General features: G+C 32.6%; 2 protein-coding genes across 3 annotated transcripts; both read left to right on the top strand.

The window, feature by feature from the left end:
- The first annotated feature begins 6,176 nt into the window (after positions 1-6,176).
- On the top strand, positions 6,177-12,964 carry LOC132756971 (chymotrypsinogen A-like). 2 transcript variants are annotated; one of them, XM_060748114.1, is made up of 6 exons: positions 6,177-6,418; positions 6,753-7,398; positions 8,828-8,921; positions 9,706-9,874; positions 10,701-10,846; positions 12,267-12,964. In XM_060748114.1, the coding sequence occupies exons 1-6, from the start codon at positions 6,361-6,363 to the stop codon at positions 12,429-12,431; spliced, it is 1,278 nt and encodes a 425-aa protein (XP_060604097.1). In that variant the 5' UTR covers positions 6,177-6,360; the 3' UTR covers positions 12,432-12,964. The 2 variants fall into 2 exon arrangements, with proteins under 2 accessions (XP_060604097.1, XP_060604098.1); XM_060748115.1 differs by having other exon boundaries at positions 6,228-6,418; positions 6,756-7,398.
- A 3,912-nt stretch (positions 12,965-16,876) lies between these two features.
- LOC132756972 (uncharacterized) lies at positions 16,877-21,817 on the top strand. Its single transcript, XM_060748116.1, has 2 exons — positions 16,877-18,698; positions 19,800-21,817. Exons 1-2 carry the CDS (start codon positions 17,235-17,237, stop codon positions 20,013-20,015), a joined length of 1,680 nt encoding a protein of 559 aa, XP_060604099.1. The 5' UTR covers positions 16,877-17,234; the 3' UTR covers positions 20,016-21,817.
- The last annotated feature ends 2,762 nt before the right edge of the window (positions 21,818-24,579 follow it).

Raw genomic sequence — 24,579 nt, forward strand, 5'->3', positions numbered from 1 at the left:
AAATTAAATGAAATTGTGTCTGCTCCATAATTCTTCAAACCTTTAAAGGATTTTGATGATACTTGAAACAAACGTTCATATTGTCAGATTTTTTTACACTATTGAAAGACAACTCAAATTACAATGTATGTAAAATCATGATAACTGTAGTGTGTTGGGATGACTCCACTCGTTTTCACAATGAAGCCTCTCTGGTAGATACTTGAAACAAAAATTCACCACATCCAGAGAACGTGTAGAGTACATGTTTCGTATGGCTGGTTCAACTTGACACTTGAATGTCATATCATATATAGTTTCACAAACGAAATTAAAGGAAATTGTGTCTGCTCCATAACTCTTCAACCCTTTGAAGGATTTTGATGATACTTGAAACAAACGTTCATATTGTCAGATTTTTTACACTATTGAAAGACAACTCAAATTTCAATGTATGTCAAATCATGATGACTCCACCCAAAAACAATAGGGATCATCAGCTCTATAAGACCAATCATCCTATGAAGTTTGAGGGCTGTAGGTCAAAAGGAACTCTAGTTATCATCCGGAAACGAGAAATTGACCAACGGTCACTGTGACCTTGACCTTTGAACTACTGACCCCAAAAACAATAGGGATCATCTGCTCAATAACACCATTCATCCTATGAAGTTTGAGAGATGTAGGTCAAAAGGAACTCTAGTTATCGTCCGGAAACGAAGAATGGACGGACGGACTGACGGACGGACGGACTGACGGACGGACAGGGCAAAAACAATATGTCTCCCCCCAGTTTGAGGGTTGTAGGTCAAAAGGAACTCTAGTTATCATCCGGAAATGAGAAATTGACCAACGGTCACTGTGACCTTGACCTTTGACCTACTGACCCCAAAAACAATAGGGATCATCTGCTCTATAAGACCAATCATCCTATGAAGTTTGAGGGCTGTAGGTCAAAAGGAACTCTAGTTATCATCCGGAAACGAGAAATTGACCAACGGTCACTGTGACCTTGACCTTTGAACTACTGACCCCAAAAACAATAGGGATCATCTGCTCAATAAGACCAATCATCCTATGAAGTTTGAGGTCTGTAGGTCTAAAGGAACTCTAGTTATCATCCGGAAACGAGAAATTGACCAACGGTCAGTGTGACCTTGACCTTTGACCTACTGACCCCAAAAACAATAGGGATCATCAGCTCTATAAGACCAATCATCCTATGAAGTTTGAGGGCTGTAGGTCAAAAGGAACTCTAGTTATCATCCGGAAACGAGAAATTGACCAACGGTCACTGTGACCTTGACCTTTGAACTACTGACCCCAAAAACAATAGGGATCATCTGCTCAATAAGACCATTCATCCTATGAAGTTTGAGAGCTGTAGGTCAAAAGGAACTCTAGTTATCGTCCGGAAACGAAGAATGGACGGACGGACGGACTGACGGACGGACGGACGGACTGACGGACGGACAGGGCAAAAACAATATGTCTCCCCCCGAGGTGGGGGAGACATAATAATCGTGATCATGATAGATTATACCATATAACCAAAATTTTTCATACTGACATTGGATACTTCAGTTTAGTATTCACATTACATATGACTTATATGTTATGTTATTTGTAATATGTAACCATGGTCATTATTAGAATTTCACTTGGCGGGGATTAATTTTATTTACACTTTTGTATCATATAGGAACACATTGGGGTTTGAACTTCCAAGTGGTGTACTACCACTGACCGTTCCAAGGCGGTACCGCTCTTTGTTCTTTCACGTGTTTCGCACGTCTGTGTTGTTACTTGTTTTGAATGTTTGCATGTTTTTTAATGTCTACCATGTTGAATTGTCTGTCTCCCACCCTCCTCCATTTTTACTCCCCCCCCCCCACCCGCCCCCTTCACAGCCCTTGTCCCTTTAATTTCCACATGGGCCCGTTTTAGATTTTATTATTTCACACATTACACATGTCCCTGTCACCCTTTCGCCGCCATTGTGTCCTCTCCCGGGTTTGGTTAATAATAAAAATAATAATAATAATAATAATAATAATAATAATATCTTTATTTAAAGAAGGTTACACATTAAGAAAATACAATAGCAATCATATATATCTTATTTCCAATGTGGCCTTCTGAAATAGAAAACAACAACAACAACAACAGAACATGCATAGGTAGAAAAATGAAAGTATAATATGTAAATTTTAGAATAAGACAACTCATATACTTTCGAAAGACTATTAACAGTTTGTTTAACCATATACGTATATTGCATCATTCGTTCGTTCGTTCGTTCGTCGTTCGTTCGTTCATTCGTTCGTTCATTTATTTATTCATTCATTGATATGAACATCAAGATATGTTTTTTTTGTATTTTTCTTTAAAACATTTAAGGTTTTCAACACTACAAATATTTAAAGTTATATTATTCCAAATGTTCATGTCATAATAAGAAAATGTATCTTTAATATAGTTTGTTTTAGGTCTTGTCCATAATACAATATCTTTTTTGGTTTGGTGCTGCGGTGTTGGCTTGGGTGTGTCGGGGACTGCGTCCGGTGAACGTTGTCTTTGCCTTGTTTCTCTTTATTCTTATTTATTCTCGTTTTACATGTATGCTTTAAATGTAAGATATGTAGTAGACAACATTATTTACTTAGCTGGTATAACTGAAAATTAGATCGATTAGTTTTGTTGTTGTTGTTGTTGTTGTTTTTTATATAGACTTAAAATGTAAACTACTTTTACAGGAAACACCTAATAAGACCCGACGGCATAATAAAACGTACTTCATAAAAAGTTTGTAAATTGATTTCTGTGACCAAACCTTATATATCATGGTTCTTGTAACAATATAAAGTTCATTTTCTCACATAAGTTAGCATTGACATTTATCAAGACATTTATGAAGTCTTTACGGACAATCTCATGGATATGGTATTTCATCATGCATCTAATCGATAATCAATGTAAGGCACTCACCAAACAAACAATATAAAATACATTGAAAATCTAATCTATTGGTCCGTGTGATGATAGTGGGAACTTTGTTTAATATTCTTATCTTGGTTGATTAAAGCATGTAACACAACGGGATGTTTGAGGGTAACCCAGCAGTTGTGTGAATCGAGAGTATATTAATGTGCGTATAAAGGACATTTTCATTTGATTGATTCTGAAAACCATGTGTGCAAAAGAAAGGAAATGTTAACTTTGACACTATGTTTCAAAGTATATAACTTCAAGTTATAAAGTTGACACGTTAGTTATAAAGTTGACACGTTATATATATGTATAACTTCTTCCGTAACAAGATGTCAATATATAATTTTTATGAAGAAAGGGTATTATAGAATAACTCAAGAAATATATTTTAACACATTCAACGCTTTTTAAATGTTTTTATGATTACAAGTTAATCATATGCAACGTCTCTCAAAATAAAAGTTCTCCTATCTTACCTAAATCCACCTGAAAACGGCAAAATTGAATTACGATGTATGAAAAAAAGATCGATGCACTAAGGCAGATGTCAGAAATCTGCGTTTCTTATAACAGATATAATGTTTTTACGTGAAGGATTTTTCTACAATATATTTGCTAGAATATTTTTACGTATAGAATTAAAGTGAGTACAAATCAAGAGAATGTGATATTAATCATCTAGGTCCGTATAACAGAGAAGACATATCCTATGATCATATGGTATGTTATAGAACAATCCAGTGTTCCTAAAGGCAGTAAACCGCCTCTTAATTTAAAAATGAGTGACATGAAATATGAATTTTCAATTTGATCTAGGTATGATTCTCTTATAAAGTCAAGTTTAATACTTTTATTAAACACAAGTCTGCTAGATGAATTAAGTTACCATAAGTATAGTGTCTGCTTACACTGCACGGATTTGCAAGCTTGTCTGTCTCTATGCTAGTGGCAAAGGATAATCACTTTCAGTTCCATGGGGCTAAGTGTTATCTATTTACGTGTTTGTTTATTTATTTGTTAATTTGTTTGTTTGTTTGTTTGTTTGTTTAATTGGGTTTTACGTCACACCGACACATTACAGGTCATATGGCGACGTTCCAGCTTTACTGGTGGAGGAAGACCTCATGCACGAACGGGCACCTGAGTAGAACCACCGCCGTTCGGTAAGCTAGCTGGATAGCTTCCTCACATAAAAGAATCCAAAATCCCTGTCGGGATTCGAACACACAGTGGTTATCTATTTACATCTCACTCATTGTGATTTATATGATATTGCGTTTATATAACATTTCATACTTAATGTAGTACGAGCAGACAAGCAAAAGGCAGTACGATTTCCACTTTTACGTCAAAATAAAAACATTTAAAATAAAACATTTTTTCCGTCAGAAACAATAATACATTTTTTTTAATTATGTTCCCTTTTCCCAACGGGAGACTATACATTAAAAATTTTATCTAAAAGAAAAAAGTTTAAAAAATAAAGGGGTCTAAAAAAAAGCATTAATGTAAACAAAAACCGAAAAAAAATTTTTAAAAAAAAAAAAAATTTTTTAACCAAAGAAATATGTCAAAATTTTAAAAAATTAAACAAAAAAAGCAAATGAAATTAGACTCCCCAAAATAATTTCTGATGATTTTAAAAAAAATCTCGCAAAAAATAACATCAAAAAACATTTTAAACTAACTTTAAAATTTTAAATTTTTCTAAATTTAAATAATTGACATGCAATCTCACTTAAACGTTTATGGCATGTTAAATAGTTCTTCTGGGTTGAAACAAACTTAATTCTTAGAAAAAACATAAACGTGGATTTTAAAAACGAAATTCAATGAACATTACCTTTTTGGCAAAATATAAGAGCTCGACTCCCGAAAGGAGTTGTTACAGTTATATTTTGTATATACAATAGTAACTTTTCGCCGCTAGAGTATGTCCGATAGCAGCTAAATAAAGCTTAATTTTGTAGATTTGTATATAAAAGTACATGTATTTTATAGTATTTCATTGCAACTTATGTATTACATTCACAATTCATAAACCAAGAAGTATTGTTAATTGCAAGTATTTCTAATACTTGGAAACATGAAATTTGCCTAATTAAAACTTAACTTGGTTGTGCGAAAATTGTCTCGTATTGAGAAATGAGTCAAAATAATGTAACAAGTCGACAAAATCGACACCCTGCTGCACTTGAATGTGACCTGAAGTGCACATATATTATTTATTATACTAAAAACACTTTTATGTTGACGTCACAGCAGCGCAATACAATTTGGTGATTTATGACTGCCTTTTTGCGATACATGGCGGGTATCATGGGTGTTTTAAGTGCACTTGTATAAAGGGTGTCAATAGTACTACACGAGATGGACAATTCAATAAAACAACAGATAAGATGAGGGTCTATAAATCTAGTTGTTATTTGATCTTAAAAATATTACTACCCACCTCCCGGGGTTTAACAGAGTAACAGATAATGAACTTCAAATTTCTTCACTTTGAACTGAAAGAGTATTTTTCACCTGATCTCAATAAATATAAAACGTAAGTTTCACTACTTATACTAATGTAGGCCCGTCAAATAGAATGCGTTTGCAAATTGGTCATCTATAAAATACAATACAATGAACAAAGAAAAAAGCAACCTTCCGGCTTTATTGCTAGATTTTTATCTCACTTATGTTATACAGTATGTACATGCTATGCTATTTCATAATTAGCCATAATAAAAATGTGAAAAGAACGGTGAAGAAACCTACTAGACAGATAGTTTCTTTGATGCAATTTAATTGCTGTTTCGGGGAAGAAAATGGGGAAAGCCTTCCGAGCAATAAACCCGTTAAAGATTGGCACTAGAATGTTAAACAGATCTCAGTCTCCTTTTACTTAGTCAGTTAAGATCTTGCACAAATACCATATTGCACACACTGACTTGAAACCAAAGAGAGGACACACAACCATCTTCAACGGAAACTTATAATGAAAATTAAACATTCCACCCGCTGTCCTCAAACTAAAGGACAAACAAACAAACAACATAAGTGAATCTCCTGACGTTGTCACATGGGTGGTATGTTTATTTACTAGTACATGAACAACACTTTTGATGAGGAAAAGTACACAAGTCCCACACAGAGTAGAGCAAATAAAAGGGTTGAAGATAATCTTAAATTAATGACAGATGTAAACGAAAAAGAAGTATATTTATTTGCAATGTTATTGACCTTAAACAACTTGTACACGGTTTATCATAAAGAGTACTAAAGACGGAGATGGCCTTCTGATTTTAACTCATTCATTTAAGAAAGTACAACAGATCCGGGAAAGGAAATTAAATCATTTAAGGCACCATCCGGCAGGCAGGATCACCTATTAAATACGACAGAATGTCATGCAAAGGATTTTATATGTTAGGTGTATTTATTCTGATTTCGATGATTTTAGGTAATACACATTTTAATTCTTAATATTTGATTTATTATTTATTTTTAAAGCAAGCATCATATTATTATCAACTGATAATTCTTGTAAAATAATTGGTTATGTCTATAACAGTTCATGTCTACAAACCTAATATTTCATTTGTGCTGCGAGTTTTCATAGCCAAAGACTACAATTAATTGTAATTAAGACGAATGATTTTACTTTCTCTACGGATAATTTGTTCATCACTAATACATTGCAGTCACCTTTATACATGATGTTGCCGATTTCATTTGTATTACATAACTGATTATATTATCTAATGAATGTTGATTGCGTTTTTTGTGATTAACAGGAGGGGTAGAAAACAAGGCACTGCAAAAAGTTCTTGTAAAAGAGATCCGATTCAAAATACAAACAGGAATCAATGCTTCCGATGCCGCTGTTAGAAATGGCTTTGACGACGATGAAAATGCACCATACACAAAATTTATCCACCCAACACTAGCAATGGATGAGACTAGTCGCAAAGAATTTGAAAATAAATTGATCGAACAATACTATGAACATTTGCGTCAAGAGCCACTTTTAAACAAAAGGAAAGGTAAAGTGGCCGGTCGTTCGACGCAAAAGGAGCAAACCAGCGGTACTAAACATGAAAGCACTTACAACAAAGATGACACAAGAAACATAAATCTAAGTGACCGAAGTGGAATCACTTTATACGATAATAATTTGCATAGTTCTGAAAAAAGAGCTGTTGACACTGTCAAGATAAATGATGAGAAAGACCAAAGTGGCCTTGGCAGTACGATGGATAATAACGCAACACTTCCAAACCAAAGAATAGTCGGAGGTTCGTATTCCGTATCAGGACGTTGGCCTTGGCAAGTCACAATACAGTATTTTGGAGCAGACGGATATTGGCATCATTTCTGTGGGGGAAGTCTGATTTCTAATTTATGGGTAGTGACTGCTGCTCATTGCGTCAGCAAACTAGAGTAAGTACTTTTTATTGAAATTATGATATATGAAATAAAGTAAAACTGCAAGAGATAATTACAAAACGCGATTGAACTTTTTTATGTTTAATTGAATATATATCGTTAATAAAGTAAAAGGACAACTAGAATTATATTTGTTAAGATAGGTAGTTTCCTTTATAATACTCGAAACATGCATGTAGGTTACAAACTAAGTTTCATTGTTAATACCATTTTTATTTTGCGATTGCTTTGTCGCAACGTGTTCTTTCTGTATTGTTTTATTTCATCTGTACCTGAACGCGTAGGAGATATTGACAAAGGTTAAACAAAAGATATGGACTGTTTCTTATTTACGATTAATTACATGTTAATTTTGTGTTTATTATGTCGTTTGACTTAATAATGTTTATTGAAATGTAATAAACAATAATGAACTTTTAAATCATTTTATAAAAACACGCACAAATACAACAATGATCAACATTTTGAATTTTAATAACACTCAATCCCTAAATAATTTTTAGAGCGACACCATAAAGCAGTTGTTGGTATATTCAAAATGAGAATTTGTCAATTAAAATATTCAGTGCGATACGTATTTTATGCGCTGAAATGGGTCTGATCAATTATTGGTCTTTCGATATGTAGCAATGTTTCAGACCCATCATTTTTGCATAAAAGCTTTTTATGTTGGTGTCCTGGTATAACTCACTGGTCATATAGCTGGGCTATCTTTTGCGGATTTTTTTGTCTGGCAATGAGTACAGTTAGTACTTTAGTATTTTGTATGAATATCAAAATACTATTTTATTTGCATTTTGCTTTATTTTATTACAAAATAATCTACATTCAACACTATTCTTTTCTAGTGATAAAAATATCACGTGTTCAAAATCAGTTATTACAACATTACAACACACATATTTGCACTTTTTTAAAAAAGCTTATTCATGTCTGAGGCTAAAGTGCCTTTAAATAGTGTATGACCATCGTGGATGTTGAATTGCATTCACGTAAACTTTTAAGTTATTTCTAATGGATTTATTCATCATGTTGTTAAAGAATATAAATGGAGAAACAGTTTTAGAAATACAAATTGTTGGACAAATAAATCAGAAACATTACCTTGAATAATTCAATTTAAGGTAGTAGCATATTAGCAATAATGAAAGTTGTTTTCTGTAAAGTAATGAATACATTATAGCTGTAAATGGCAAAAAAATATTCCAAATTGTATTTTTAGGACAAAGGACAATCATAACAAAAGTCATACTATAGGATTATTTAAAAAATTAAACATACATTAATTAATGTTCTTTGCACAGATATCTTAATGTTGCAATGTGGTTTATAAGGTATTTCATAATTACTATTATCGGTATTAATTTGATGCTTTTGTGTTTTCCAAATTTTCTGTGCATCAATGTTGTTCATGTATATTTAGGGAATATATGATTCGAGTTGTCCTTGGTGACTACAGATTAAGTACCCGAGCTGTTCACAGAGAACAAGTGATTGATCCGGCAAGAATATTAATGGTAAGTTTAATAAAAATTAACCCTAACACACTTGATAAGGCTACTGTAATATCTAATGGCAGGTTTTAATCCTCAAAGTAAATATGCACGAACATAACAACATATCTGTTGCTGTTATAATTTCAAATTGATTTTAGTTTTGACGAGGATTTAACTGTGTACGTAATTTAAACGAAGCAATTGGCATAACAATGACTTGGAACACTGACAAAAGAGTTAAAGACTTCTATTTTGCACTTTAAAAATATTTACAAGAATAGTTTAAAACATAATGCAAATTTAGAATTTATCAATTTAACTTCTTTAGATGAATTAAGGCTTTTATATTACACTTTAAAAATATTTACAAAAATAGCTTAAAATATAATACAAGTTAAGAATGTATCAATTTTACTTCTTTTGATGAATAAATGTATTCAGAAGCATTACTTTTGTTCAGTTTTAAAGAATGTTTTAATTAGAATGCCTTCTAGATATTTTATATAACTTAAGGCTTATTTTACAAGGATTTCAATTAATAAAACGAGGTAACTATTCCTTACCTTTGCCATCCGTGTAGCTCCAGGCCAGCCTGCACGGCCATGGTCTTTCTAAACAGTTAACTAACATTAAATTTTCATCTTGGTATTCCTAGAATTGATATCAAAAAAAATATTGACACGTCAATGTAAACAATTCAATAGGTTAGGGCTGACACCAACTAGACATTATTATTATTATTATTATTATTATTATTATTATTATTATTATTATTACACTAAAGAATTGTTTTACAACATTACAGCATGGCTATTATGAAGAAGATAGCTACTATTTTGATATAGCAATGGTGAAGCTCTCTGTGAGTGCGAGATTTACAAACTATGTACAAAGTATTCATATCGCTTCACACAAGATTAGCACATTTTCCGGGGATGATTTGTGCTACATCACTGGTTGGGGTAATACAGTTGGTAAGGGGGTTTTCACTTCTTTCTTCAAACATGTTTGCATGAGTACCCGAAGTTACGTATTTCAAAAGGCCACTTGTATTTGATAGAGCAACCCCTTGTAGAGGAAAAGTTTCGATAGTCAAACAACCGGCTCGTTTCCGTTATTTGCTTGTTCGATTTCTTAAAAGTAGCGACGTATTTTGTCAAGAAGCCTTGACGAACATAATGCAAATAATGTCATTAGATTGTCCTCAACAATCACCACTTCGCCATATACTGGTATATTGTCAATTTATCATGACTAATGCTAAAACGTTAATAAACATGTAGAAAGCTTGCATTAAAAGCGGATATAAGTGCATGCATATATTCGTAGATATATCAGAGATGATGTTGCCCCTTATTAGTCTAGAAGATCTCTTGGTTGCTGCTATATGAATGCGATTCGCCAGAAATAACAAGGTCAATAATAAACTCAAAATGAGTGTGCTCTTACAAGGAAAACATGAACATTTAGCCTGATTGTGGCAAATTTTAGAATCTACCTATATGACCTAAACAGACCATCCGTGCCTTCTGATCATGGTGTTCACTTTTCACTATTCAACAAATATTTAACTTAACTATATTTTTCCCTTTAAAAAGATGATGACAGGTTTGATGGCCACGTCCATTTAAAAGTTGTATTGTACTTGCAAATCATATTTCCGAACGAGATAGTGCCAATGCAAAATAATAGAATAAAAAAACATCTTAGCAATTGCTATGCATTTTCCGCATTTTGGCCAATTTAGTATGGTCACCCCAGCGTCTAAAATTAAAATTATTTGTTCTCTTGTTTTTGCAGGAACCACTGATCATGTCTATACGTCTGATTATCTCATGGAAAGTCAAGTTTCAGTACTATCAGAGATGGCTTGCAGAAAATTTTATGGAAACATAATCGAAGACACTCAAATATGCATTCTTGGTAACCACGCCTCGGCTTGTGCTGTAAATATTAAGTTTTTCCTTTTCTCAGCAATATCGGTCAATCGCAACTTTTTGGCTCTTTTTATCAATCTTCGGGTACGAAATTTGATATTGAATGATAGTCGATGTGTTCTGATTAAATATCGATATTTGAGCGTTGTTCGTCGGCTTTTAAATGGACAGAGATAAGATTCAATGTTTTAATGTTTAGACTGTATGATTCTATTGTGTTTTTTGTTTGTTTTTTTTTTAAGTTGGTACACTTTTCGTTAAAAAGTTATGAAAATGCAAATTTCATGTCTTGGTTTTTACATTGTCAACGGTCTCAGCCATCGGCTTGTATAATTCTTTATGAACTACAGTTCTGTATATTTTATTATCACTTCCTCTTCTTCTTCTTCTTTTTCTTCTTCTTCTTCTTCATCCTTCCTTCCTTCTTTCCTTCCTTCCTTCCTTCCTTCCTTCCTTCTTCTTCTTCTTCTTCTTCTTGTTCTTCTCCTCCTCTAGCCCACTCTGAAGCATCAATGTACTGATTTGAGCAAAGGACGTTTAGTTATTTTTATATGACCAACACGCTAATTTATTACATGGGACGTTTAATTATATTATATATACACGGCTACAGAAAATTCATGAATAAAATTATATTGCAATTAAAGACATAAATCATGCAGCAGCTAACTTCGTTTCAAAGACTTTAGTATTGCAGTGCATTACTGTCTGTTTTTATATGCATAGAAACTCTAACTTTGCAGCTCGGGAAATATAATACCTGATTACTATGATGATAATATTATACCTTACAATAATGTGGTCTTTCTTTATTACTTTATTAATAAATGTCGAAGAGCCTTTAAAAATGATATTCATCATTACATCAGCGTGCAGACAAAAAGTATAGTTACCGCTTGAGAGTGCAATATTGTGGTTCTATTGGACATTTTAATTTTAGCCAGAAAGAGTTTATTGATCGTGCATTATTCAAGCTGATTGCCAAGTTTTCTGAACATTGTACCAGAGAACAGTTTGAGTTGTAAGTGCGGTATAATATATACAATAGCACACAGTACTTCTGATCAGTCCCAAACATTGCTTTGGTACATGCTTATTGACTGTTTACTAAACATATGTGAGGCCTACATTGCTGTGTATTGTGTAGTGATCACAAGGTTTGCAAAGATGTTTTGAAATTCAAGATTTCACCATGTTCATATTAAATGTTGCGGGGCGCGGACGGTAGCTTTAAATATTGTACTCCAGTACAGTCCATGAAACAGACTCAGTCAAACCGAGCCTGCATTATTTTCAATTTTGCCGTTTTGAGCGTTCTTTGGGATTCCGTTTAATACTATTTACATCACTATTCCATGCATGTCAATACATTAAAAGCAAAAAGAGATCTGTTCTAAAATAATAATCGATTTTTACTTGCATTTTTCAGGGAGACAGTGGTGGACCTCTTGTTTGTCAAGTTGGTAATGAATGGAAATTGGCGGGTATTGCTTCGTGGGTAGGAAGCTCCACTTGTTCTCCAGATTATCCAAATGTCTACACGCGCATGCGTGTTTTCGCTGAATTTACACAAAGTTTAATGAATCAGTATTAATTAAGTGACTTACATTTAACATTTGTTGTTTATGCAAAATAATTATACATGTGCGAAATTAATCAGCTGTGACATGATTGTGCTTAATATACTAGAACTAATACTAATCAAATCATTCTTGTTTCATAAAAAATAAATGGCGAATTATAAAAACGGACAATGAATAAGTGTGTATGAAATTTTAATGTGTTACTAAACGTTATAACCTCCCTTTACTTTGATGTTTTGTTATACAAAAGATGAGCTACCAGCAGTATGGTGCCTGGTCAAACTGAACGGATGTCCAATCTCGTCTGGCATTTTACTTTTGGGTCAAAAATTAATCATTTCCGGTTCCAACAGAGGGTTCTCGTTATTAGTACGTCGGAAAACGGTAGTTTTTGACACAACTCTCATTTGTGTACAAAACTCCTCGTCTCTTTTTCAAGACTAGCGTAACTTGCATTTATTTTAAGTTTAATAAAAAATAAGTTCAAAGTTTTTTTTGATATCATGTTCAAACAAATTGATTTGGGATTAAAGCTACAAGTATGCTTTGTAATTGTTACTAAGTACAGGATTGCATTATAAATTGCGGTGTTGTACTCAAAAATGTTTTTATTTCATTACATAAATTAAAACTAAATTTTGGTCGAAAAGTAAGTTGAGATGAAAGGAACGAACAATTGCCCAATTTTTGCTGCGTCTTTGTATGAATTTCAAGTTTTATTTTAGAGTAGCCCCCGTGGGCGTGATTCGTATAACTTATATAGAGAACGACGACAAGGTGATTCATCTTGCAAAATTTCAAACCTCTTGTAACTGCACTTTCAGAGAAGATTTTAAGACATTTAAATGTATAAGTATGTAAACTTAGTTGCTTCCAGAATTGGCAATGTTCGACCCTAGGGTCATGACTTATATAACCTTTGTATTCCCCAACTAGGCAATTCTACATGCTAAAAATTTAATAAGCTCTGGACATTGTTGTTTCTGAGGAGTGACCCTGGTGTGGGGGCAACTTTGGTTCAAGGGGCATGATTAATGTGACTTATGTAGAGGACCACAAGCTGATTCCACTTGCAAAATATCGAAGCTTTTGCCACTGGACATTCAGAGTAGAAAATTTTCAATACAGGTCGATGTAAACTATGTGACCTTCAAGGCACACCAGGGAATGACTTGTGTTACTGTAGGTATAGATCCACCAAAAAATTTAAGGTCAAGGCATTGAAGTTTGTAAGAAGAAAAAATACTTAAATGGAATTTTATATATAAGTCTGTATAAACTAATTGTTCCGTGATGCGGGTCCCATTTTGACCTCAGGTGCATCATTCATTTAACTCTTTTAGAGGACCACAATTGCCAGAAGTCTTAGCTCTAAGAACTGTTCATTCAGATAGTTCACACTTGTTTACTATTAAGTCTTTGTAAACTTAGTGACCCCTGGGGCAGAGAAATGTATGAACCCATTGGGCATAATAAATATAGCTTTGTGGTGGTTCATTATGCAATACTGCCTACCAAATGTCTAAACTTTGGACTTTGAAGACTTTAACGCATTTTCCTATACAAGTCTTAATAAACTTAGTGACCCTTTGGTGTTTTTTTTTATATTTCCTATGCTTACTCTATAGACATGATGTCTATAGCAGAGTTAACTTAGATTGGGAAAGACATTTGTCCTGGGGATAGAGAGATGCAAACAAAGCATGCCGAGAAGGAAAGTTAGATCATGAGAAGAAATAGTTAGATTCTGCAGTCAAGGTAAAAAGGGAAAGGGAAAATGAAACGTTAAATTTAGAAAAAGAAAGGGAAGATTTTTTTTCTTTCTTTCTTTTTTAGTTGTGTTAGAGTTATTGCCCTTGGCATAGTATACATTTGAAATTTTCAACTTGTTTGCGTAACTTAAAAAGTGTTTGATCTGGATTCCTGACAGTTTACAGGTATGTTCGCCAGCATGTGTAGTTAGGGGTTGGCTTGTGTATTTATTCAGTATTTGTAGAGTTTTTTCCCTTGACTTAGTAAAGCTTTGCAATTTTCAACTTGAATCGCTTATAGGCCAAAAAATATTTGGCCTACAGTTAGCCGATTTACAAAACAGTTGCGTGTGGGGGCACCTGTGTCCTATGGACACATCTGAAATAATTATGGTGAATTTTAAACTCGATGTATAAAAGCTTATACTTATTTGTTGAATTAATTTGTTGCAAGGAATCTACATCGAATCTTAATTATGAAAGTTCATTAATTTATATTACAACAACAACAACTGTACTCATTGTCTCTAATGTAGTGCTCGGTTTTTTTTAATAAATATCTTTACAAATATTAGGTGCTAGCGCTGTTGTTTATATTGTGTTTTATATGTGTACATTTAGGTAATAGCTGCATAATTATTACAAATATTATATAACGATAAATTGTTTAATTAATTCACGTGATTGATTTAATTTATCACATATCCGTGCCGCTTTTTCAACTCCGTAAAAATTGTATTGCATGGTCGTGTATACAGTATATATATAAATTGACGTGACGTCATTGCGTTATATAATCAAAGCGTTACTTTAAGACGCGCTAAATACTATATAAGCGCGACATTAAAAAATGATTCGTTTTCACTTTAGACAGTCTTTATTTTGAGTATGTGAAAGAAAACTAGAATAGTATATTCGTGTAGGTTCATTACTGAATTTATAGAACACGTTCAATAAAATACTATTATGCTCGCCATACTGATATATTTTCAAGATTGATGCGCCTTTACTCGTGCATTAAAATTTGCAAAAGCACGACGACGCATGCCCGCAGGTCTATGCCCCTTTTCTTCTAATTTTAATGAAAAACATTGCTTCTAATTCATTACTCAGTAGCAATAATTTTCCCTTTCATAATTTGTTTCATCTATGATTCTCTTTATAGTCATTCAAAATAAAAGTATTTAATTCCATCAAGTTTAAATATTCATTCTTTGCCAATGTAAAGAACTGCAGTTGTGTTGGAAGTGTCTTTAAGAATTCTACATTAAGAAGTGTCCATGGCAGCATTAATTTGGTGTTAAAATGTGTATGTTTTGAATGTGACGTTCATATAAAATAGAAGAAAAAAATCTACGAAAGTGGCAATACTGAGAATGAATTTTGGTATATTTACAATCTACTGCTTACCGCAGGGTGTTCACTAGCCATGAAATTCTGAGGGTCATTTTGACTAAGTTTAACCGACTACAAGGCCAAATCCCCATGATTTTAACAAAATTTGACCCAGGCCTTTTGGAAATTTGAAGGGTCAAAGAGTCATTTTATCGTATAAGTAGTGCACTTCTGATCCAACAAATCAGATGGCCAAACAAGATCAGTAATTCAGATCTGTGGAATAGAACAGGCCAGTCATCTATTTCAAGCACCATCAAGAAACGTAAATGGCATTGGATAGGACACATTCTGAGGCGACCCCAACACAACATCACAAGGCAAGCATTGGATTGGAACCCTCAAGGTAAAAGAAGAAGAGGCAGGCCAACAACCACCTGGAGACGAACAATAGAAGCTGAGTTGAAAAGCTGCAATATCACCTGGGCAGAAGCAAAAAGAGCAGCAATGAACCGACCCAGACGGAGAGCTGTTGTGGATGCCCTTTGCCCCACTAGGGGATAACAGGATTAGGTCAGGTAGGTCAGGTCAGTGCACTTCTGATACCAAAAAAAATAACAGTTTCAATCCAAGTTTGCCCGACATAGTCTATGTCTCTGACATATATAATTTACTGTAGAACTTTACTTCCGTTAAAATATGTCCTGGAAACGACTTTAATAAATCGACACGTTGTGTTATGGTGGGATTTGTTTACTTGTACACCCCCTATTCAAAGATAGTAAAGACTTAGCTCTAGTAAGGGACACAACAATTCCATTTCATTGAGTTATTCAATTTCTCCAATCGTAACAACTCGGCAATCTCCGTCAAAAGGTGTTCCGATTGCAATTTCTCGATAGTTCGTGATTCATCGGTAATAAACGTGAATCAATATCTATTTTAAGAATAAAAGTAGATCTTACTTTCTAAAAATAGAAATATTGTTTAGAAAGGCATGAAATGAAAAATATTTGAATGAAAGTTTTGTAGATTATGCTTTTTTAACGTTCTTCATTTACTTAACATGGTATTTAGTTAAATCACAAACATGTTTTTGATATTTGGACCTTACTTTCAATTCATTTTTTCTTACCGGCTGATGCAATTCTGCTAAAAATAGCGTTTGACCTTAACCCTAACATTTAATTATTGCGCGTATGTTGTTTTATCAAAATAAAGTGAATATGATCTCTTTTCATGTGTAATAATGATCAAAACCAAAAAGTATTTTAGATTATCTGACTATCAATTGCTCATTTTGTTTCAAAAATATACATATAATGAACTTACCATAGAACTATTTTTTCAACATTACTAATATACTGTAGTTACGCGCCACACTTCCGTTAAAACTCAACTAAACACAGAAACAAGAAACATGTCAACCAAATATCGCTCAAAAGTTTACTCACTAAAAAGACAGTAGAAGAATATGGCGTGTGAAAATAGTAAAAAGAGAAGCGTTTGTATGAAGTCTTTTGAATTAAATAGAAATTCTGGAGTCGAAAGTGTTAATTCAAGAATTATTCCGGATTCGAAATGGACAGTATGGTGCTATGAAAAGTGGAAATTTGCGCCTAAGTTTGGACAATTACGCAAACATAATATGGAGAACTGGTGTTGTATTTTTAAATAATTATATAAATGTTAATCTTTTCAATTTTCTTTTTATTAACGATATAAATAATGAGTTCTTGTAAATGTAAGCAACACTGTTGTCATACTGCGATACATGCTCGTGAAAACAAAAGTTTCAAAGGATCCCGATGTACAAATCACCCTACACGTGGGTTATTACGTCTTAATAGCACTGGTGAAGATTCATCACATAATCAAGTACAAAACTCCGATTTAAATCATGGTGTTATAAACACAAAGCAATCACATTATAACCAGCATAGATCTAGTTACAAAAACTTAGTTGATAACATAAACATGGGTTCAATAATCAACTCAGCAAGTGCCTATTTGGATACAGCCACGTCTTATTTTGGAAATTTGTGCCCTTATAAATCAGGAACAAACGGTTTAGTAAATAGTAAAAGTGACAAGTCATCTTTAACTTATTTGAAAAATATGATAAGTGGAGTCAGTCAGTCTTTTAACACCAATTCAATGATAAATCAAGCTCCTGGAATGAACTCCGGCATTGACAGTATGAAACAATCTTACAAGTGTAACAAAGATATCTTGGAGGAAACAGGAAAACCAACAAATTGGAACAGAAATATATTTGGTGCTATCCATTGCAACCTTTTGGGTAGCTGCTCCACAAAGTCAGAGAAAATGAAAGAAGTGTATTCTGAGAAATATGTACCTCCTCATAGGAGGTACCAATATGACAAATGTAAAAGTGTTTCTTCTACTATAGATCCTAAACTTACTCCGTACAATGCTAGGCTGCTTGAAAACAGCAAGAAAAACCATCATTCTATTCTTGGAAAGGATCTCTTAGCTAAAAGTCATCAGTGTGAACATAAAACTGAACATAAAACTGATAATTGTGAAGCTGAACAGAAAACTAATAGTGTAGAAAATCCGAAACTTGATCCTCAAAAGACTTCTACAGAGAAATCAAAAATTGGTTCTTCACTTAATTCTGACAGTAAAAGTTGTGTGTTATATGTACGCAGTAGTAGAGGTAAAAGAGGAAAACCTTCTGCCAAGAAACGGAGACGTCAAAGAGCTCGACAAAATGAACAGAATGATCAAACCTCCTGCCATAGTGACAAATCAAGCTCAAATATAAAACCAAATAGTGCTCTTCATGATAATAGTGTAATGGCTTTTATTCTAGGATATAGTTCGGACAAGTCTGAGACAGAGGAAAAGTCCGAGACAGGCACCAATTCATTCCATTTTTCTTGTGATATAGACGATGAACTAGACTGGTCAGATAGTGACCTTGAGAGTGATGAAACATGTTCATCATTAGAAGATGAAAACATATTTGAAAATGGTCTGGGATTTCAGTGTAACAACCCACTATTAGGCTTGCAGTGTTTTCAAGTGACATGCACAGTGCAGCCCCCTGAAGAAGCCATTCTGTCACCTAATTCAAGTGCAATAGAAAACATTAACTTGTTATGGAAGATTCAGGTGTCTGTCAAATCAGAAAATCCGAAGAAAGAATCATCCACTTCCAAAAAGGTTAGAACAAAAATAAATTTAGTTGTTCTCTTTAAATAAGGAAAAATTTATTTGTTTCTTAGGCATAATGTGTTTCTTAAAAGAGCAAACATGAATTTAATATTGTTTTATAAAATAATGGTTGTATCTTTGTATGATCATGTTAGATACGGGTGTGTTACCTGAAGAAAGAAGCTCTAAATGTGAAGTGATTTGTTACAAAAGTAGCAATTTAGTAGCAATTTTTTAATATAAACAAAGTGGTAGTTTGACTTCCATACTAAATCACTTGACTATGACTGTACTAATTGCCGAAATGGAACAAAAGATGGTTCAGATTGGCCAATAAGTAACTTTTGGAAACTACAAGCACACTAAAAATATTTTTTTAAAAAACTTAAAAATAAAAATACAAGCATTCCGGAAGCATATATGTAAATATATAAACCTGTGCCTGTTACTCCTTACATTGTTTTATACATACCGAATAACTGATTAAATTAGCTCTTCAAAGGAAGATTAAATACATTTGTTATTTCTGTAAGTTATGATTTGCTGTTTATTAATGTTGAATATAGTTGAACGTTAATTCAGCTTTACATCAATCATCAATAATATAATGCATATGACACCTTAAATCTGTAACAACTTGACAAGTATAAAATGAGTTTCATATAAATTAAAATAATATTAATGTATAGATGATAATGCAGTTAAGATGCAAACTGTTACATGACTTGATCATTTGCTTTGAAACAGCTGGTTACAGGTTAATATAAATGCCCTTGAACAAAATGAAATTTATGTAAATATGATTTGTAAGGTAACTGGTTGTTGACTTTAAGCCACTTGCCCCTCATCGCAGTGGGTTCGAATCCTGAAGAACTTCGGATTCTTTCAATATATGCAAGAAAACCATCCAGCGAAGTTAGCTTAAAGTACTTTGATGATTCAGCTCGGGTGCTCTTTTGTGCTTGAAATAATGCACAGAGGGGCACCTGAGGTCTTCATCCACCAGAAAAGGTGGAAAGTTGCATACATATATGACCTCTACTGTGTTGCTCCACTACCACCTTTATATTGTTGCTTAAACTATTAACATCTCCATTTCTTTTGTTTCAGGTCCATTTTGCAGACGATAATGATCTCGCTACAGTCCATCCAATGATAGCCTGGTCTCATGCATACCAAGCAGCACGTAAAGGACCCTGGGAACAGTACGCTCGTGACCGTGGACGGTTTCTTAGAAAAATCACAGATGGTGAAAAATTGCTCGGACCGATTCTGAATCAAAACCATAGAGACAAAATTTATAGAGAACGATTCTTGGAAAAATAGATTGCCAGTTGTTAAAACTGACACTACCGACCATGCCAACAGGAATATAGTTGAGCTGTTGATAAAGCTTTGTAACTTTAAATGACAATCAATAAACATTGAATACTAAGTATAAAACATTAACATATGCAACAATATCTCTACTGTCCCACTGTTCTCATTAAAACTGTTAAATGTGAAGGAGTTAAAACAGCATTTGTGAATTGGTATTAAGTTTGGGAGAATGTTAAGTCTGTAATTATACCTTATATTTAGAATTGAAGGGTTTATATATCATTTGTTATGTCACATGCATTCCAAGGTCTGCATTCATCATCAGATATATGTTTTTGTTAGTTATATTGAGACAGTATTTTGAATATGTAATAGGGGGGTTTGCTTTAAACTTTGTAGTGAGGGGGCATTGCTGTGACATTACATACATAAATTTCTAGGATTTATTGAAACATTGCTGTATTTTGAAAAGTCAGGAGTTACGAACTTACGATATGTCTCATTTGAAAGTGTTTAGAACATTATTATATGCAAAAACATCGGTTCAATCAATTTCAAAACTGATCAAGGATACGATGAAAACGGGATTGGTTTAAAACTTTTGGGGAAACAGGATATCACATGAAAGCAATGAAAAGAAAAAAAATAATCAAAAATTAATGAAGTGAAAATTTCAGACTCAGTTTTATTGAGTCTGTTCATGAGAGATATGTAATCACTGTAATGTCGCAATGCTTAATAGAAATTGCTATATCATTCAAATCCCAACACTGTTTTACAGCAGTATTCCACCTTTATGTAGACAAGAAAGAGATAATATTATCAGAAATTGAACTTTGAAGGAGATAATAGATCTACTGTGATTTTTTTTAGGCTGAGATATATATGTATAAAAGATCAAAACTAGACAAATTTTTGCCATTGTTTGTGACTGGAGTGTAAATTGTTTATGGTTATATGGTGAAAGGTAAATCATGACTTTGTCACTTCTTCCCAAGTCACCTTTGCTTGTACACATGTATAGCCACATTTCTTATCAGGCCTTTACATAAACTCTTGTACATAAGATGTACTTGAAACATGATGTTTGCGATAAAAACTTCATTCTTAAATTTCATCAGGGGAAAGAATCTAGTCTGGACATGTTTTTATCTGAATTTGTTACTTTAATACATGATACTGTAAATTTTACTCTATTTAAATCCTATTGTCTCATTGCTCAATGGTTGAAGTAGTTTTGATGATATTTTAACCATTCCACTTAATACCTATAGATGTAAAAGGGTGGATTTCACACCCATAAATTCTTGTGTACTGATAACTGCCCTTTTGACTGACTCAACTAATGCAGTCTTACTTAAATGATGAAATAGCTGTATAATCTAGGTGTAATTGAAATTAAATTAGTAGATATATGTAATTCATCATCTCAAAGTAGGCCAACATGGAAATTGTGTCATTGAGGCAGAGATAACAACTGTTTATAGATATCACAATATTTGACTGATATGTTAAACTGCACGTATGCATAGATGTTAATATACTCTATTGTTAATGTGTTATTGTGTAAGTATAGTTTAAAAAACTGTGTTAAAAAAAGATTATTTTTTTGTACTCAAGTCAACATCTAAGAAATTTTGTTGTTATAGTATAATGCAAAGCATTATTGTTCTTACAATTTGAGTGAAACATCAAGAGAAATTCGATTTGAAGGAAGACCTACTTAAGTGTGATTATTGAACTTCTTAATTTATATTTTATCTCTAAAAATAAATTAAAATGATTCTTGGTTTCTATGTTAAAAGTATGTAAGATAAAAAAAATATGTAAGATAAAAAAAATTATCAGTTAATAAAAAAGGTTTTTTTCTAACCTTAAAATAACTTAATTTTCTAAATCATATTGTAATTTCTTTTTCTATTGGGCCTTTCCCACTGGTGCACAATTTCAAATTTTGACTGGTCAGGAAATATGTTTCATAATAAAAGTTTAGCCTATTTAATAAAGTCTGTAAAAACCAGTTATATAGTTTAAGATTTGAATGATGAAATGTTTAACTTAACTTTGCATCAGAATTTATTCAAAAATATTGCTTGGCCTTTAGCCAAAAAGAATAATCACTAATATAATAGTTTATAACTGTATAAGTAAAAAAAGCAAGTGGACATTTCAAGATTTTTACTGCGTATAAAACATGTAACAATGTAGAAAATTGTGATATTTTTAAACCTTATGTATTTTTATGATACAAAAAATTTATGATGACATAAATCAAAGAATTAAAATTACACACAGACAAAAAACATTGCATATATTTTGTTTGTTTTAAAGATTTAAATATTAAAGAACTCTTTAAGTAATTTTTTATTATTGTTGATAAAAACTGTTTCATTACAATACTGTGAGTGTACTGCATTAAATAATTTTGTAGATTTGTTTTTGATATGTTTAAGGTTACATTTTTTTTTGGTAAATGCTTTAGTCATCAACTGTATAGCCTAGAGGAATATGTACTTAATCGTGAAAGCTACTTGCAGGTAAAAGAAAGATGATATTACTTTCCCAATCAACTTTCTACCTCATTCAGTTGTATGTGTTGAAAGTACAATTTTTATGTTATAATCCTCATCATGCTAGTTAGTCTTTGCCACCAGTATAGAGATAGGCACCTATGTGCAGTTTGACCGGGCTCTATACAGTTGTTGGCTGAATATATTCAATTTTACATCTTGATATACCCAAGGCCATCCTTAAAAAAATGTTTGTTTGCAGTAACGCGACCGACTCACAAAATTTGCCCCTACTCAAAATTTTTTTTCATGGTCTGGATAAAAAAATATTTTTTTTAATCAGAAAATTATGCCTTGTGCTTTGTTTTCGTTCTTTTAAAGGTTAATAGAAGAAATAAAATGTAGGTCTTATTAAAATAGAATTCAGTTATCAATTTATTAATTGTTACCAGATTATCAAAGCATATATTGTCCAGCATTTTGAAATTCCATGTTTATTTGGGAGTGCAGTTCAATTAAAAAAAAAAATCGACCTACCTACCCACCTTGAAAATTCTGGGTCGGGTTACTGCAAACAAACATTTTTTTAAGGATGGCCCAAAATAATAGACAGTTTCAAGAAATTCAGCAAGTTAAAGCAGCAGGCCTCCAGATTTATGCTTATTTTCATTAACAATTTTAATTAATGAAAAGATAATAATCAGGTGAACAAAGGAAGTAATTTCACATTGCAAGTGGCATGTAAATTCTATAACTACCAAAAATAGATCATAATTAAATTTTGAAAAATACATGTATCCCTTCCTCTCTGGCGTGGGTTCGATCCCCGGGAGATGCTTTGGTAGTTTAGTGCGGAGGAAGGTAGTCTAGTACTGGTGTAACTCTCCAGGAACGATGGTTAGGAAACTACCTGCCTATATGACTGAAATACTGTTGGAAAAAGGCGTAAAATGAAACAAACAAACAAACAAAACATGTATTCCTTACTGCATTAGTAGCACAGTAAAAATATAATGATAAATACTGCTAAATCATTCTTTATTTGCATACAACATGTTAATTATTTATTGAATTTTGAAGACTTGTACTTTTCTTAAACATGTTGATTTTCTTAAAATATTTTTGCTCATCTGAGGCTTGCAGCTTTAAGGGTTAGTACTTTTCTTAAACATGTTGATTTTCTTAAAATATTTTTGCTCATCTGAGGCTTGCAGCTTTAAGGGTTAAACATAGAAGGAAGCCAACTATTTAGCACTGTGAACCCAGGTGGGGTCAGTGGTTTACAAATATCATTCACTCCTGTTTGTTAGAGATTATTATTACATCTTATTTTAACATCTAAGTGTTTAAGGTGTTATATTTAGTAAGTAGGATGACCAAATAAGAAAAAATGCTGGTGTGTTTTACACATTACACACATTTCTTTACTGTTAAAAGTTTAATAACTAATCTATGGCAGACTGTTAGAAATTGATTATAAATGTCATGTATACATAATTTTTCAAAAATAACACCAAAAACAATCTTTTTTGTTAAGTTTTTAAAATGGTAGCACATTCATTTTTGTTTTTATTTACACATACTTTGTTGGCAATTAAAGTCCTCGTGTACATCGATTTTTGAGTTGATATCATGATCTATATGTCAAATCAACAGAAACAATAAGTTTCAATAACACAGGTGAAATGTTGACTAATTTGCATATATGTTAGTATAGATGCTGTATTTGTTGATTACGGTGTTGAGTTGTTGATTTACAAATTTGCATTACACTACGTCATTCTAGGTTGATATATTATGTTAATTTATTAAATATGCTAATAAGCTAATAATGAAAAATATTTTGGTTTGTTTTCATTTAATGTCATATATGTCTTGTATAATTAGGGCCTAAAAAGGAGTCCTTGAGGGGGGAAAAGGGTCATGGGTTATGTACAAATAAAATTTGACAGCTTCATTATTACCTATTCACTCATGTAGGACCTTAATTATCAACATGTGAAAGTCTAATTTGTAATGAGATTGAAATAACTTTAATTTCAATACTTTGATTATATAGT

The sequence above is a fragment of the Ruditapes philippinarum genome, unplaced genomic scaffold, assembly GCF_026571515.1.
Source record: "Ruditapes philippinarum isolate M1 unplaced genomic scaffold, ASM2657151v2 ctg67_1_1_1_1, whole genome shotgun sequence".
NCBI classification, from domain to species: Eukaryota; Metazoa; Mollusca; class Bivalvia; order Venerida; family Veneridae; genus Ruditapes; species Ruditapes philippinarum.

Excerpts from the sequence above, each read along its gene's own strand:
- LOC132756971 (XM_060748114.1), top strand. The coding sequence starts at position 6,361 with ATGTCATGCAAAGGATTTTATATGTTAGGTGTATTTATTCTGATTTCG. Across the intron at positions 8,922-9,705 it reads ATCCGGCAAGAATATTAATG|CATGGCTATTATGAAGAAGA; the intron begins GTAAGTTTAATA and ends ACAACATTACAG. Across the intron at positions 9,875-10,700 it reads TGGTTGGGGTAATACAGTTG|GAACCACTGATCATGTCTAT; the intron begins GTAAGGGGGTTT and ends TTGTTTTTGCAG.
- LOC132756972 (XM_060748116.1), top strand. The coding sequence starts at position 17,235 with ATGAGTTCTTGTAAATGTAAGCAACACTGTTGTCATACTGCGATACAT. Across the intron at positions 18,699-19,799 it reads AATCATCCACTTCCAAAAAG|GTCCATTTTGCAGACGATAA; the intron begins GTTAGAACAAAA and ends CTTTTGTTTCAG.